The sequence below is a fragment of the Mastigoproctus giganteus genome, chromosome 7 (genome assembly GCF_048544385.1).
Source record: "Mastigoproctus giganteus isolate SK-2022 chromosome 7, ASM4854438v1, whole genome shotgun sequence".
NCBI classification, from domain to species: Eukaryota; Metazoa; Arthropoda; class Arachnida; order Uropygi; family Thelyphonidae; genus Mastigoproctus; species Mastigoproctus giganteus.
In genome coordinates, this window is record NC_143581.1 from 31406857 (window position 1) to 31425600 (window position 18744).

At 35.6% G+C, this 18744-nt stretch overlaps 1 protein-coding gene across 1 annotated transcript in view; it reads right to left on the minus strand.

Moving 5' to 3' along the window:
• Positions 1-18744, minus strand: part of LOC150082786 (zinc finger protein 236-like) — a 95555-nt gene that overhangs the window by 38759 nt on the left and 38052 nt on the right. Inside the window, 7 exon segments of the mRNA XM_090378282.1 lie at positions 13892-14356; positions 14358-14437; positions 14440-14520; positions 14523-14558; positions 14561-15021; positions 15092-15176; positions 15179-15433. Coding sequence (XP_090234408.1) covers positions 13892-14356; positions 14358-14437; positions 14440-14520; positions 14523-14558; positions 14561-15021; positions 15092-15176; positions 15179-15433 — 1463 coding nt within the window.

The window sequence follows — 18744 nt, forward strand, 5'->3', positions numbered from 1 at the left end:
TGGTTAAAGAAGCACTGCAGGATCATTTAGACAAGACTTCAGTTATAGCTCGGACACAGCATGGTTTTGTTAAGGGGAAGTCTTGCCTGACCAATTTGATTGGATACTATAATGCAGTCACAAAAGAACTGGATGCAGGGAATAGCTTTGATATTATATACTTGGATCTTAAAAAGGCTTTTGATACTGTTGCACATGGAAGACTGCTACACAAACTGGAGCAGTGTGACATTGGAGGCAAATTGCTGCTATGGATAAAGGGGTGGTTGAGGGGGAGAAGACAGAGAGTGGTAATCAATGGACACTGCTCATCGTGGACTAATGTTATTAGTGGAGTCCCTCAGGGCTCAGTGTTGGGTCCATTATTGTTTTCTGTATTTATAAATGATATTGATGATGGTATATCGAGCTTAATGTCCAAGTTTGCAGACGATACAAAGGTTGGCAGGGTTGTCAAGGACACTACTGACACTATGCTGCTGCAACAGGATCTGGAAAGGTTGAGCAGATGGGCTGAGAGGGTGGCAAATGAAGTTTAACATTGACAAATGTAAAGTACTACACATGGGAAACAGCAACCCCAAAGCAACGTATCAACTCTGTGGTACTACACTGACAGTGGTAGAGAATGAAAGGGACTTGGGGGTGGTTGTGCAGGCAGATATGAAGTTCTCTGAGCAGTGCAGACGGGCTGCAAGAGTAGCTCATGGAGTATTGTCAATGATATACAGGAATTTTTCCAGCAGGGATAAGGAGGTGATTATTCCCTTGTATAAGGCAATGGTCAGACCACACCTAGAGTACTGTATACAGGTCTGGAGGCCTCATTTCAAGAAGGATGTAGAGCTGCTGGAACGAGTACAGAGAAGGGCAACAAGATTAGTGAATGGAACAAAGGGTTGCTCTTACGAAGAAAGGCTTAAGTTTTGCAAATTACAGTGTCTGGAGACTAGGCACTGGCGAGGTGATCTGATAGAGGTGTATAAAGCCTTGAATGGTTTGCGCATGCTCAATGCCAATGGGATTCTTCATCTTTCTCAGAATAATCACCTGAGAGGGCATAAATTCAAATTTAGGAAAGACAGATGTAGGATAGACGTGCGGAAATTTGCCTTTAGCCAGTGGGTGGTTGGTTGGTGGAATAGACTTCCATCCCTTGTAGTGGAGGTTGATAGCCTAAATAAGTTTAAGGCTCAACTGGACAGGTATTTTGAACGAACAGAGGGGTGAAGTGGAAGTGGGGGTTTTTTTTTTTTTTGGCTGATACTGCATAAGCTTGCTTTCTTGCATCAAATGCCTCTACTAATGCTAATGCTAATGCTAATAATAATAATAATGGTTGAGTGGGAGAAGACAGAGAGTGGTAATCAATGGACACTGCTCTTTGTGGACTAATGTTATTAGTGGAGTCCCTCAGGGTTCAGTGTTGGGTCCATTGTTGTTTTCTGTATTTAATAATGATACCGATGATGGTATATCAGGCTTAATGTTCAAGTTTGTAGACAATACGAAGGTCAGCAGGGTTGTTAGTGACACTAATAACAGTACGTTGCTGCCACAGGATCTAGAAAAGTTGAGCAGATGGGCTGAGAGGTGGGAACTTAAGTTTAACATTGACAAATGTAAAGTACTGATATAAGAAGCAGTAACCCCAGAGTAAAGTATCAACTGTGTAGTACTACACCGACAATGGTAGAGAATGAAAAGGACTTGGGGGTAATTGTGCAGGCAGATATGAAGTTTTCTGAGCAGTGCAGACAGTCTGCAAGAGTAGCTCATGGTGTCTTGTCAATGATATACAGGAATGTTTCTAGCATGGATAAGGAGGTGATTATCCCCTTGTATAAGGCAATGGTCAGGCCACAGCTTGAGTACTGCTGTATACAGGTCTGAAGGCCTCATTTTAAGAAGGATGTAGAACTGTCGGAACGAGTACAGAGAAGGGCAACAAGATTAGTGAATGGAACAAAGGGTTGCTCTTACAAAAAAGCTTAAGTTTTGCCAATTACAGTGTCTGGAGACTAGACACCTGCAAGGTGATCTGATTGAGGTGTATAAAGCCTTGAATGGTTTGAGCATGCTTAATGCTGATGGGATTCTTCCTCTTACTCAGAATAATCACCTGAGAAGGCATAAACTCAAATTGAGGAAAGACAGTTGTAAGACAGATGTGCAGAAGTTTGCCTTTAGCCAGCAGGTGGTTGATTGTTGGAACAAACTTCCATCTGTTGTTGTAGAAGCTGATAGCTTAAATAGATTCAAGGCAGAACTAGAGAAACTTTTTTTTTAAATATTTCCTAGACTGTATGTCACTGTTATTGTGTATATGCAACATACACTGGTGTGCAAAATTTAAGGACCAGTCAGGACCTGTAGCTTCTCATAGGAGTGTCTTGGATATGGGAAAAGTATACCAAAGGAATCTCATGAGGTACAGAAATGATGAAGGAAACAACACCAACACAACAACGGAAACAAAACGGTACAGAGGGACTTATTCAAAAATGGCAACATAGCACTGGCTGCCATGATACAGATGCATCACTGCCAAAGATGGAACAAAGGGAAGAGGTGGTCCTCAGAAGGAGATATGGCGACCCCTAATGTCGATGCAGGCTTTGCACTGCCTGTCCATACTTATAACAATCTTTTTGATAAGTTCTTGTGGTAACATTGTCCATTCCTCTGTCAGCGCCATCTTTAGCTGGTGAACATTTTCTGGTGGGCGTGGACGTGCCGGTAGGCATCTCCCCAGAGCATCCCATATGTGTTTGATGGGATTTAGATTGGCGGAACGGGCAGGCCAATCCGTGTGAACAATGTCCTCACTTTCCAAAAGCATATCAACAGCTGCAGTGCGATGGGGTGTGGTGTTATCATTCATAAACACAAACTCGGGGCCAGTGGCACTTTGGAACAGACACACACGGGGGAGGATTACCTCAGTACAGTAGCATGCACCGGTTACAGTACCACCTGCCAGTATCTGGAGTTGTATACATCTATCCAAGATAACGCCTCCACCGACGAGAACACCTCGACCGCCATATCGATCCCTTTCAATAATGTTTGCAGGGTGATACCGTGTGCCAACCTCTCACCAGATTAGCTGCATCCAGAATCACTGCTAAGACTGAATCTATTCTCATCAGTAAAGAGTACCTTAAGTAAAGATTTTGTGGTTGTAGCCTTTAAAAAGTGTGTTGGTTCTTAAGATTTGCACACCAGTGTATAAAATCATTTATTTTGCAAGACATTCAATACTACTTCACAGCATAGTACTTAGTAGTAAAGTAGTATGTCTTTAGTTTTTAAGGTGATTCAGTTGCTGAAATCACATCACACTATTTATATCTCATATCAAAAAATACTTGGACAATCACAACAAGCATGACAGAGGTAGGATTTAAATCCAATCTTTATTTCATAGGAAAGCATGCTACTGCTGTTAACTATCAGTCTACGGAGATCATAGAGATCAGAGTTACTATATTATTTAATTAAAATGTGATTTCCAACAATATTTTGATCATTTAGTTAGCAAAAAAGCTTATTTTATTATACAACTGAAAGCCTCCTCAAATTCACCTCAAGAAAATTAAAATTTTGTCTCTGATCATGTGATGTAAATATTTAAAATAAAATGCATATAAAAATTGAGATGTGTAAATGTTCAGATTATACAAGATTTTATAATAAAACACACTTGAATAGAAAGTGGCATGTACTTTCGCCAGACCATCTCATAAAGTATATAAGATGGTCTGGCGAAAATGTAGCTTTTTCCTTAATTCTTTAAATTCCATAACATTTACAAATTCTGAGAAATTAAAATCTTTAATATTGAGCCATTTTTCTGACAGAGCAGGATTCTGAAACATTTCTTTCAAATTAATAAAAATACAGTAGACCCATATAAATCTAGCAACAATGGGATCTGGGTTTTTGCTGAGCTTTTGAAATTTAACAGTATATAGAACTGCTTGTAGTAAAATGACAAGATTATTTATTACTGAAAAAGATAAGTATTTACAGAAAGGCAAAACAACGTTGTCACTATGGAAGTTATAACGCATTACTGTCTTGAGAAATTTTCCTGCGATTGCTAAAGTAGCTGCCATGGGAAAGTTTACAGAGAATCATATTGTTAATACAGTGGGCCTCAGTATCGTTCAACTTTCATATCCATTGTTTCTGATAACCAGCATTCATTACTTAACACAATTATTCTCTTATCTATCATCATAATGTTACCTATCTATGTGTGTTATATATGTAAATTACAACCACTCAGCAGTGTGAGGCTGCCAGAAATAATGTAAATACAAATTACTGGAGGAAGCTAATAGAGTGGACCTTGAAAAGTTTACATTTGGCTAGCATTAGGCTATTGGTATAAGCTACATCCCTGAGTAAGTGAGGGTGACAATCTAGCGAGATTTAAGGAGCAGCTGGATAAGCATCTTCTGGAATGGAGGTCACAGGTATGTGATAAGATGGACAGAGGTTGCAAAGACAGTTTTTTTTTTGACTCCAGATGAAGCAAAAGTCTGGCATCCTTGCATTTTTTTTTTCTCTTTACTAATACTAATTCAATTGGTTGTAAGTTAGTGAGCATTGTTACCAACTGATGAAGAGTAATATCAACATGAAACGACAATATAACTCTTTGCCAATTGGTAACAGTGCTCACTTATAAAACGAGTTTGCACAAATTATTGAGAAGCTTAGATGCAGTCCTAAACAAGTCTTAAACATTGATGAAATAGGGCTATGCCCAACATTACATTCATCACAAAAAAGAACTTTCTACATCATGAGCCACCTAAGAATCAACCAATTTCTGGGAGGCAATGTTGCTTGGGATTACGAGTTGAAAACAACTTGTTTAACACTATAGGAACCCAAGAGATTTGAAAAAATTCCTGTAGCTTCCTATAGTTTGAAAGTCAAACAAGAAAGCCTGGGCCAGCAGGATCTTTGAACAAGATTCTGCTGGCCCAAGAAATTACGACAGAACCTGCTGGTTCTGCCGTGATTTCTGTCTTATAGTTAAGATTTACCTGAACAAGAATGACTTTGTACAGAAAGCATGATAGATCAACAATGCTCCAGATCACCTGCACAACTTCAATGAGATGAATCAGAAGATGGCAGAATAGAATGATAAAGTTCATCTTTCCAACAGTTTAAAACTGATCATACAGCCTGTGGATCAAATTATAACCAATTATAACTTCCACATCTGGAAGTCATAATTGGTTTGCACTGGAAAATTATATATATATTTTTTTTTTTTTACTAGAAAGTACACTTTTCTATATGGTCATTTTTAAATTATATTTACTGTCAGGTCAGGGTAAAATTTTTATAAATTTTTGACCCAGTCAGTCCCAATATCCAAATTAAAATGGAAAAATTTCTGAAGTCCTTACTGAATTCTGTCAATAAAACAGAGTTTTGATTGTGGGAATTTCTCTATTTGGAAGAACAGTCACATTGGAAAACTGAATACGATGTACCTAAAATCAGGTTGTGTTTAGTGTAGCCCTGACTGAAAAGATCTTTTAAAAATTCTCCAGTCTCCAAACCCAGACCTCTATAAATGAGTGTCAGAGTACCCTTTCCCAATATGCAATGTACATATAATGATAACACTCAAGACAATTCCGTTTACTTACTTGTAATGTGAACCAGCACCTAAAAACTATGTAAATGTTTGGGCAAATAAATTATCCAATATACTGTTACAAAGGATGTGCTCTCTGCATTTGCAGTTGACTCAAGAAGTGCTTCATCAGAAGTACTCTTGTAAAACTTACTAGTTATACAGTCAGTTATTAGTCTATTGACTAAGGTTGGTTGGTTTAAATGGAAGTTTATTGGCACAAGGGCAATGAAGGCCAAATTGCACCTGTCACAGTAATTCTGAAAATGACTATTGACTAAGAAATTAACAAATGGCATTCAGCAGCAAAGAGGTTTTGCAAATATCATTCAAGTCCACACTGAACAAAATTTTTAAAACTGACTAGTCAAGGTTATCTAGGAAACAAATTTGTTTAAGATGCCATCTCTGATTTTTGAGGGTAGAAAAAGGAAGAAATCTGATTAAACATATGGGTATTAGAATGAAAGGACTCTTCCACGGCAAAAATAATGTTACTTTGAGTTAAAATTTATTTTACCGATCCATGTCATAATTGCAGTACATCTCACAATGTATAGCTAGATATGCTAAGAACAGCTTATAATTAGAGTTGCTGAGCAGAAAGACACTAGCACCAGCAAAGGAAAAAAACCCTTCACTGCCAAATAAATACTAAAAATTTTGTGAAACTAGTAAAAATCTTTTTTTTTTTTTTTTTTTTTAACTAAAATTTGATTTCTACTATGGCCCAACACAAAGTTTATTCAATCTTCTTGGTAAAGGCAAGTATCGAATAATGCATATGATATGGTAATACGTACTATACACATATGATACTTGAAACATCTCGGTTTACTTACCTGTAATGTAAACTGATTCTGTGTAAATCCAGCTCCTGATAACTGCGTAAATGTTTGAGTGAAAAAATTATTTTGCGTTTGTTCAAAACTTGTTGTTTGAGTATGAAGTGCTGTTTGTTCTAAATCTGTATTAAGGTGCTGCTGGCTTTCAAATACTTGTTGATTTAAACTCTGTTGTAACTGGTGTAAATTTTCCTGAAAGATAAAAAAATAAGCTAAATATTTTATTCTTGTAAAATATCAATATAAAGAAAAAACTGCAGCTCTAAACCAAATATTAATATATTAAATAATTATTTTCAGAAATACAAAGTGATCATAACTAAACACACAGAGCTGAAATTTAGCATGGATGACAGCCAAGCAGTGCAGAAAGGAAATGACGTGGAGAAAAAAAATATCCATAAAGGGAAAAATGTTACAAGGGGAAAATGGTGCTGTCACCATGGGAATTGTATTGATGGATTGTGCATTCTGGTTAAACCATATTATCAAAACAATAGCAGTTCTTTGGCTTTTCTTTGTGAATACCACCAATGAAAAAGATTAAGATGTGGGTCTCTGTCACAAAATTAGTTATGCAATATGATACAGAAGTTTGAGGAGTTGACTAGTTTGTCTGTATGCCATAACAGAAGGAGACCAGTTTTTGAGGGACAATTGATGAGATTTTTATTTCTGGCTAGGTGGACAGTACAAGTAATTGGTCTTGGAACATTCTGTGGGCCAATGAAGCCCAATATGTACACCCAGAATTGTCAGATATAAGATGCTAAACTGCAAATTACAGTAATGTATGGGCAATACAGTGAAATTTCATCAAAGCAATGCAGATGTATTCAGTGACATTACACCACATTTCTTATATGTTACTGTGTGGTATAGTTTTGCTGCTACAATCATTCAGGAGGTTCAATGACACGATTCCGTAACATGTACCATAACTAGTGCACAATACCATGAAATTCTCACCCAGCACATTATTCCCAACCTTCAAAGTAGAGGCTTGTTGTTTGTTGTTTGTTATTTGGTTTTTAGGAGCATTAGCAACTAAGGCCATATTGCTCCGGGGATATGCGGTGGTCATTCCCTGACCTTTCCGCATCCTCTGTATTTGGTGGTGACGGGCTTGAACCCCGGTCTAATCAAGAAGCGTGTGCTACGCACTGCTGCTCCTTCCCACCTGGCTACGGAGGCGCCAAAGTAGAGGCTGCCCACACACTGTGATTTTGATGCAGTAAGGAGCACTGCCACAGCATATTACTCACCCAGTGACACAACTGCTTCATCCTGTTTCTCAACGTCCACATAACTTCCTTAATGCCTGCAATTTTCAGTCATGGGATTATTTAAAGGACAAAGAGTATTGGGATAACAATGAAATGCTGGAAGATGTAAAAGACAACAATAACATGGCATTTTAAGGACATTCCAAATGAATTTTTATGAGTGACAATTAACTATGTGATTCTATATTTCCACTAAATTTTTATTGTCAGTGGGCATTACATTGAGCAGTTTGACAAACATTAATATCTAATGTGGATACCATTTGCAATCTGAATAAATCCTACACCATAGCTTGCAACTACTGCACAATGTATAGTACCATTTCCTGCTGGTAGAACTTAAAAAAAATATTTTTTTCTTGTCATTCAATTACTGAAATGTCCTCTGCCTGTAACCAAGTTCAAAATGACTAGGAGATTATGATAAAGGCAGTCTTTTGAGAAGCAAAGCTAATTTCTAAAGTAATTTTTATTATAAGGTAATACATTTCCTGTTTTTAATAAACCAGTTTACGTATAATCAGGCTATTGGAGGATATACTTGAATAACTAGGAGGATTTTACCATGAGTTTGCAACTTCTTATCTAGCACGTTTTCAAACTGGGTTTCTGTGAGAGCTCATTGCAATTCCTTGAGGTTTTGAATGAGAGAGAGAGAGAGAGAGAGAGAGAGAGAGAGAGAGAGAGAGAGAGAGAGAGAGAGAGAGAGAGAGAGAGAGAGAGAGAGAGAGAGAGAGATGATTTTACTCTGTTATGTTTGTTTTTGCTTTTTGATGAAAGAGGGACAGATAACATGGGGGAAAAGTCTGTGATATAAGGCAAATGCCTAGCTATGCAGCATCCATCTGGAATGTGCATGCACTGGCACATTTTAAAAATTGTGTATTAAAAAAAAAAGGAATGTTGCACTACCTACCCGGTAGCAAAGAGAGATGGTGAATTAAATTACTAAAAATTACAAAATATATTAAATAAAAACAATGTTTAATTAGCTTGAAATTTTTTTTTTTAGAAACTTGGAAAATATTATATTTACTGTTTACATTAAACGAAAAGGTGACTATTGAAGCCCATCCTCCTTTGCACAGCTGCCATGATTAAAGTATCAGTTACTTGGGCAAGTGTGTTTATATAATCATACTGCAGACCATACCTTATGGTATACAAAAAATATTGGATAGTTAGCGGTAAATGTAAGCATCTTGTTTTAAGCTTAAACAGAAACTCGATATTTGTAGAAAACTGGAAAAAAAAAAAATATATATATATATACATGTGTGTGTGTGTTATCTACTATACATGTATTTAATCTATCTTAGTCTTTAAATTATTTTGGCCTTACGGCCCACTGTATACTGTTATGTTTATATACATATTCAGTACCTCTATAGTATATATTATACTTTTACTATAATAACTATATATATATTATATATATATACACTGGTGTTCAAAGAAAGTGCATCATCCCTTAAAATTGTAATTGTTGTCCAAATAATATAAGTATATGGAATATTTCTTACAGATTGCATCAGATAAGATCGACACATGGAGGTGATGATGTAATATTGCATCAGCTGTTACTTTCAGCTATATAAGCATGCTCTGCTGTTATTTTATTATTTGGTTTTTAGGAGCATTAGCAACTAAGGCCATACTGCTCCGGGGATATGCAGTGGTCATTCCCTGACCTTTCTACATCCTCCGTATTTGGTGGGCATGGGCTCGAACCCCCGGTCTAATCAAGAAGCATGTGCTACGCACTGCTGCTCCTGCCCACCTGGCTATGGAGGCGCCAACATGCTCTGCAAGGGTTGCAGTCATTCCTAGCTTGTGTCAGGATGGCGAGTTACATGCAGTTGATGCCAAGAAGAAAGAGTGCTATCGTTGCTTTATGTGAAGTAGGATGTTCTTCCCTTCATATTGCTTACAGTATCTTGTAATCAGTCGACAGTCAGTAGATTTATTTCCAAACTCAAGAATACTGGTTCTGCTGATAGGAAAAAAGGAACCGGACACAAACGAGTCCCTACATCAAAGTGCTTTTGCCTTAAAAACCATAAAGCTTCTTCGTCTGAGCTGAAAAGAGAATGGGAAGAACATACAGGAGTGATAGCAAGTGCAGTAACAGTCAGAAGACGTCTCTTCAAAAATAGACTTGTAGCTCATTGTTCTAAGAAGAAGCCCCTCCTCACACAAAAAATGAAAAAGGCCCGATTAATTTTTATTTTCAGTTATTTTCTTGGATGTGAAGAAATTCAACCTTCATGGCTCTGATGGGAGACAGACGATTTCCCGTAGACGTGGTGAAGAATATCATCCAGACTGTATGGTGTTTACAGTGAAATTCCCTACCAGCCAAAGGATATGGGGGTGCATTTCGTATTGCTGATGATTTAATCTTATATACAATTGGAAAGAACCTTACAAAAATGGCATTAGATTTACAACCGGATGTAATACATTTACAAAATTGGTTGCATGACAATAAATTAGCACTCAGTTTTGAAAAAAACAAATTCTTGGTAATTAGACCCCCTCGTCCAACCCTGGACATTCATCCCTCTATTAAATTACATAAACATGAATGCCTACATGAACAGAACTTCCAGAATTGCAATTGTCTAACAGTTGAAGAAGTTTCAAATCACTGTTACCTTTTGAAAGCAAGCATTAAACAGCATGTAGCTAACATCCCCAATGAGATGCACGCAGTCCTCCGTTTTCAGAATGTCATCTCACGTGACGGAAAGCACATAGAACAATATCTGTAGATTTCTAAGTTCTGATGTTAAAATCTAATCCTAAGTTAAGTATTCCATCTCATGTTTACAGTGCCAATTTTCCCTGGTGGCAGAAATTTGAACTAATTTTTTTTCTTCTACAAATCGCTTCCCCATACCCTAAATGACATGCCCACCAATTTTCTCAGGTCTATCTCTAACCGTTTTGACATTAGGGTCTCCTGAATAGGGAAACCTATTTTATAGCCACCCGGTATATATATAAAATTGTACCGTACTTATGACAAAGTACAGCCTTAGCTCTTCAACAATGTATAATATAAAGTACGCTGATAATTTCAAGAAGTATAATAAGAAGTTTAACTTCACATTACAGCATTTCATTGTACAGTACAGGTATCTATAAGAATAATTTCAGTTAGAAGAGCATTAATAATAACTTTACGATGGGGACCAATGTGGTAAAATCACTGAAGACTTACGAAAAAAAAAAAAAAAAAAAAAAAAAACACTAAACCATGTAACAAATACAGCAAATTCCTGCTGCAGTTAAGGTTGAACTTGGCTGGATGAGATTTTGCTCCTTTATACCAAGCCACTTAATAAAATAAAAATAAGAGACAAAGCAATACTTGCCTTCAGTAGCATGAACACATGACCCCCATCCTTGTATTAGAAACTGTTATATACAGAAGCACTACTCATCAGCACTTGTGAACTCCAAAAAAAAAAAAAAAAAAGATTGTAATGCAGTCATTCACCACCATCCAGCAAAATGTTGTAGGGACATCCATTGACATTTTACTGGATTCAAGCCAATGACTGGAATAAGAACTTTTTTTGGGATTCACAAGCACTGATGTTCATTTGAAGAGTTAGCACTTATGAATTCCCGGCTATTTTCTATTTATTATAAAAATGGTGCTCATTCCTTGGTGAGTGTGCATCTCTTGGGCATGAGAATTATGTGCCCATGGTGTTAATGGTAATATTGCTTGGTCTTTTCTTGTCCTATTTTATTTTAATAGTTGGCTTGATACATAAAGCAGAATCACACTTTGGCAAGTTCAACCTTTATTGCAGCAGAAATTTGCTGTTTTTGTTATAGTTTAGTGTTTTCTTTTTTCCCAAGTGCTTCGATGAATATTACTCTTATAGTATAGACACCTATGCAAGTAAGCTCATTCAACTATCAAATTCATGCAACCAGAACCTTCCAATCCCCATAGATGCTGAATAACAGGACTTGTGTTGTGTTAACAATAAGCTAATGAATTAAGAAATATCCAAGTTTCATAGAGCAGTGGTTTTCAAAGTGTGTTCACGATTCCCCCCCCCCAGGTTCAACAAATTGAGCCCCGAAGTTCTGCAACTATTCCATTAATTTTTGATCACTGATTTTTATTTAATACATGTAATATTGTAATAATGACTTTAATTTATTACTGTTTTTATTTTTATAAAAGATATTAGGTTCTGCAGAATATTTAGGCATATAGAATGTTCTGCAGCCAAAAAATTTTGAGAAGCACTGTTCTAGCATACGCAAACTTTGAGAAAAACGGCTTTTGGGGAGTGGTACTTTCTAATTTCAACTTCAAAAAATGTTAGCTGGGTAGACAAATATTTTCAAACCTTCAACACAAATTTTCACATTTATGTGTTCACCTTCAACACACTAAATTTTACTAAGAGAATTCCTTATTCATTTTCTTCAATCAAGCCATTATTGTATGGCTGCAGTGTGAAAAAATAAAAACATCATTAATATTACGTTGCATGATGAGAATATTACAAATCTTACTTCAATATCAGGTAAAAGCACTATTAACCTTGATAAAGGCCTGAATTTATAGCAGCATGATGATACCAGGCAAAATGATGACAAGCATCTGCATGCCCATAAACAAAAAAGTAAAGTAAATATGATATTTAATATGATATTTATAAAAAAAAAAAAAAAGACAGAAAAAGAAATGTTTTGAAATATACAGGGTGGTCTGTAAGTAAGGAAACATGTTTGGCTGTATATAACAATATTATTTAATACTATTTTAAATATACATTTCCATTTAATTAATGCTAATACAATAAAAAGAGCAGGCATAAACTAATAAAAAAAATTGCAATATCTGGTCAATATGGCTGTCATTTTGGCCTTTACAAAACTGTAATCTTTTGTGGACATAGCAACAAACTGCAAAACACAATTTCTCAGAAATGTTCTGAAATTCTCATAAAAAAAAAAAAAAAAGCAATGCTAAAAACTGATTTTGGACTGTATTAATAGAATGATTTTGTCTTTTGGCATGTCGGGTAGCTTTGTCCTGTCACAGTTCCCTCAAAGAAAAGAAGTCTGAGAACACTTTCTGTTCAAATTCCAGCAAAGACTGTCAAAACCAGGAGCATTTAAATCCTCGTTAAGAATACATGGGTGTTATTAAGAGAGAAATAAACACACTTAACAGTACCATTTAGTCTAAATGTGGCTTCATCAATTCACAAAACATTGTCAATGATATCTAGATTTGTAACACTAATGGCCAAAAAAAAAAAAAAAATCTGTTCAGCAAATTCCAATCTCCTATCTGAGTCATCCCTCATCCAAACTTTATAGCAACATGGGATGATAAATTTTTTCTTTATGTTTCCATTTAAACTGTTTTAGGTATTTTAAATTCTAAACTTCAATAACGTTGAGATTTATTTGAACTTCTTTCAATATCTTCTCTCTTACAAGTTCTAAATTGGCATATGTCTTTGAAATACAAGATCTATCAGGTTTTGGTACATTGTGCAGTTCTCACTTCATCAAACTTCTTTGCAATTTGCTTTATGGTCTTGATTGTGGGTGGTTTATGTTCAAAAAACTTCTTGAACCAGTGTGCCACTTCTTTAGCATTTTTATATTTTTCATGCACATTACAATTTCAATCCCTCCTTCATTGTAAGGCTCATGGTACTTTTCCTATGTTCAAATTATTCTGAAACAGTAATAAAAAAAAAAAAAAAAAAACTTATAAACTACTTTTCAAATAACTCATACATATTTACATCAGCAGTATTCAAAATAGTTTCCTTACTTATGGACTACCATGTATTCTTTATTCAAAGACCAGTACAATTCTTACCTGAGTAAGAGTTTCTCTAGTAGTAAAAGCTTGTGCTGTTAGAGCAGCTTCTTGAAGAAGGCATTGCGGTTCCATTGTAACTGTAACAGGTGTTGTTTCTGGTTGTGCTCTTGGGCGAATATCTGCTGTAGTGATTTCACTCAAATTTTCGATAATTTGACCTGACAGTTCATGAGCTGTAAACAGTCTCTACAGCAGTTCCTGTAACTTCATCTACATGAGTTTCTTGAGTTCCATCTCCAACCACTGTAATTGTAACACGTGATGTATCTCCTGGTAAGATTAATTCATGTGCATGAGTTTTCATATGTTTTTTACAATTCATACTAGTTTTGAAGGTTTTCTGACAGTATGGACACATATATGGACGCATCTCACTATGAGTGCACATATGACGCTTAAGAGACCCATTAGTGGTAAATGCTGCAGAACAAACTACACATTTATAAGCCTTAATACCTGAGTGAGATCTAGTATGAGCTTTTAATGCTCCACTGGATACAAAATTCCTCATACATTGAGAGCATTTATAGGGTTTTTCACCTGTGTGGGACCGGATATGTTGTTTTAAATGACTGGATCTTTTGAAAGTTCGTGAACAGTAAGAACATTTGTGTGGACGAATTACACTATTTTCTTCATCAATGTACTGATTATAAAGAGAACTATTTTTTGTAAGTTGTTTGAAGAAGACCATTATCAGTAATTAAAATAGGTTCCTGTAGGGGAATATCAGGAATTGAGAGATCCATTTTATTTTGTGACTTTGTTGTTCTTTTGGTTTTCGTTGTGTGGCATCTTTCATATGAGACATCATATGACTTTTCCGATGGCCAGAAGTTCTAATTGTTTCTCACAGTATGAACAACTAAATGGTTTGGCACGGTATGAAGCCGTGAATGAACTTTTAAGCTACCTTGCGTTGAAAACATTTTATTACATGTTTCACAATGAAATTCTTTGATACCTGTATGAGTTCGAAGATGTGCAGTAAGGGTACTTTTAACTGCAAAAGAACGAAAGCACTGACTACACTTATAAGGTTTTTCATGTGTATGAATTCGAATATGCCTGACTACATCACTAGGCTTTTTAAATTCTTTAGTACAATATATGCATTGATGCCATCTAACACCACCTACTTTTCTAATGATATGTCTCTTCAGAGTACCTGTTGCAGTATCTGCTACAGTCATTACCATAGGTTTGGATGCAGCCTCCCTTTTATTACCATTTTCTTTGGTATTATTTGCATCCTTAGGAGCAAGCCCACTGTTTTCAAGTGCTTGTTGCAGTATATCAGCACTACCTTTTTCATCACTTATTTCTTTGATTCATGTTGAGTATCTTCAGAATTCTGATTTACTTGCCTGGAAAGCTCAAAAATCTGTTGGAGTGTTTCCTCTACTTTCTGAACTTCTGGATGACTGTTTTCTTGAGCATCATGGAATCACCTTCATCTTCACGACCAGATGCCTGCATATCGCCATAATGCATACGCTCATGTGCGCATTTAAACTACCCAGTTTACGGAAGACACAACTACATTCATCACATTGATAAAGTGTTTGGTTATTTTCATCAGCTAGTGTGTGGACTCTCTGAATGTGAGCTCTCAAGTTTCCACGTTGCGAAAAGGCAGCAGGACAAAATTCACAGCGATGTGGCCGTTCTCCGCTATGCTTTGTCATGTGAATTTGAAGTGCACCTTTCTGATTAAATGCCTTATCACAGATCTTGCACTTAAAAGGCCTTTCACCTACATGTAAAAAAATAGCAAATAAGAATATATATACCAAAAACTAAATTAAACTCAGAGATAAAAAATATATACAGGGTGTTATATAAGATGTGGGCCAAGCTTTCAGGATCAATCCAGAAACTGAAAACAACAAAATAAGTTCATATAAACATGTGCCTGATTCTGAATGGGTTATGGACCTACTGAATTTTAAAAATTGACTATAGAGTTTTCAATGGTAAAAAAATAAAAAACAATAAAATAAAATCTACACAACAATAGAATTCTAGACCTGATCATTACCCATGAACCAGACGACACGAACATACAGTGCAAGATCCAGTAGCAGGAAGTGATCACAGAGTTCTACAGTGGACAATAAAGAGAGAGGTAGCAGTAGTTAAAGGCAAAGGAATGGGTTATAATTTCAGGAAAGGAAATTACGGTAGCTTAAGGTGCTACATGGCCTTTATTAACTAGGTAGATATTGCATAGAGAGAGAATACAATTGAATTATGGTATACTTTTAAAACATTAATCACAGAAGCCTTGAATGCGTATATACCATTAAAAATTCCATGAGGAGGATTCCAAGTTGGATGAATAATGAAGTTGCCAGATTACTTGAGCAGAAAAAGATGGCATAGAAAAATAACAGAAGCTTATAACAGCTACAAATTGATCTGTAATATTATCACAGAAAAGGTTAGGTTAGCAAAGGCAGATTATGAGAAATCACAGGCAAAGAGAACAAAGTGTGGGGATAAGGAATTCTTCACATATATAATGCAAAGCAGATCGGACCCTTATGTAATGGATGTGGGGTAGTATTAGATAGCCCTGATGTTGCAGATGAACTCAACAGTTACTTTGCATCAATATTTACAGAAGAAAACCATTTGTTGTCAATGAGAAATTATAGGAGTGAAGCTGAAAAATATGTAATTAATGATACTGAAATTTCAGATGATTATTTAATGAAAAAATTTGAGCCTACAGACGAGTAAGGCTCTTGGGGTTGATGATATATACCCTATAATTTTAAGGGAAGTGGCAATGAGTGCACTGAACCATTAAGGCTAATTATGAGAGCATCACTGGACTCGGGAAAGATTCGATTGGATTGGAAAAGTGCCAATATATTTCCAATACATAAAAGTGGTTCCAAGAGTGTAGTGGAAAATAACGACCGGTCAGTCTAACTTCAGTAGTAGGGAAAATCATGGAGGCAATGATCAAAGGTGGAATTCAGGATCATTTTGATAGAAATGGAATTCTGAAGGATACGCAGCATGGTTTTGTAAAGGGAAAACCGTGTTTAACAAATCTGGTTAGCTATTTTGACAGGATCACTCATGAGCTGGATTTAGGAAATAATTTCGACATTGTTTATTTAGATTTCAGCAACGCATTTGACTCAGTCCGACATGAACAGTTACTTTATAAGCTGGAACAGGTTGGAATCACAGGGAAAATCCTTAAATGGATGGCAGGATGGCTTCAGGCCAGGAGGCAAAGGGTTGTAATAAATGACTATTCTTCAGATTGGGTTAATGTAAGAAGTGGGGTTCCCCAAGGATCGGTATTGGGATCACTGCTGTTTTTGATTTTCTTAAATAACATCGATGAAGGGATTGAGGGTGTGATGTCTAAATTTGCAGATGATGTAAAGATTGGTGGAGTAGTTAATGATCATTTCCAAGCAGAGCTTCTTCAGAGTGACCTGGATAGGCTTCAGAGATGGTCAGAAAAGTGGCAAATGCAAGGTCTTACACCTGGGGAACAGCAACCCCAAAGTAACTCGTACACTTGGTGGAATTGAACTGAAGTCAGTATGGGCTTTTTAAGGGATGCATTTTTCTACTCAAAATTATAATAATTATTCATGTTACAATTATGTGCATAAAAAAACATATGTGTAAGGAAAAAATAAAAAATATTGCACAACAATATGTATATTATTAATCATATACATACATTAAAGTCAGTAGTGGAAGAAAGGGATTTGGGAGTTCAATACGGTCAGATGTGAAGTTCTCCAAGCATTGTAGACATCATAATCCCATTATATAAGGCTATTGTTAGACCACACTTGGAATACTATGTTCAAGTGTGGAGACCGCACCTAAAAAAAGATAGAGCTTCTTGAAAGGGTCCAAAGACTGTAACTCTCCTGAGATCGGCAAAAGGGCATCTGTATGAGGAAAGACTTTGAATATATGTGAGTTGTACAGCTTGGAAACTAGGCACCTTAGAGAAGACTTGATTGAGGTGTTTAAGGCTCTGAGAGGCAAAAGTAAAATGAATGTGTATGAAAAATATTTTACAGTTATAAATGATTCTAGAACCAGGGGCCATAAATTCAAGTTACAGGGGGGGAGATGTTTAAACAGGATTGCAGGAAGTTTTATTTTAGCCAGCGAGTTATTAATTACTGGAATAAGTTACCTATATGAATTGGTTGAGGCTGACAGTTTGGCAAAATTCAAATTCTTTTATTATTTATTAATAAGCCTTAGGCTTCCTTGCACCATATGGCTATTATTAATACTAATACTAATCAAAAAAATAAACAAGAATAAGCAAAATGTACTTAATAAAAACATTTTACTTCAATACTGGTATGTATCCCCTATTCATATTTATTATTTTAAACCATCGCAACTCCATAGCCATTTTTTAAAATTCAAACATCTATAGCTACATAACCATTCAGAATCAGGTTTGTTTATGAAAACATTTTTCATTATTTTCACATCCTATACTGATTCTAAAAGTACATCCTCTATGTTTAATGGACTTTTTAAGGGATGCATTACTCAAAATTATAATAATTATTCATGTTACAATTATGTTCATAAAAAAAACACTATATGTGTAAGGAAAAAATAAAAAATACTGCACTTGATTAACAACATACATATATTAAACATCAATTATTCATTTTTTTTTTTTTTTTCAGTGAATTATAGATTATTACTTGAACAATAATACACAAAGTACTACAGGATGACTGAAAAGTCAAAGTAACCTATTAGAGCTGTAGCAGTTTTTATTTATTTATTTACTGCACTGTATAATTATTTATTTTTCAAATCATATATTCATTTATTTTTTATATAGCATTTCTTTGATCACAATATAATGAACACAATTATAAAAGACATTGGAAATGGACAATGCCTTTTCATGCACTCTTTTATACTTACAGATATTTTATTTATATTTCTTTCTATTGTAAATGTAGTTTTGTCTTTTCTTTCTATTGTAAATGCAGTTTTGTGCATTAAGATGCATAATTTGGGAATTTAAGGAAAGATAGAACATTA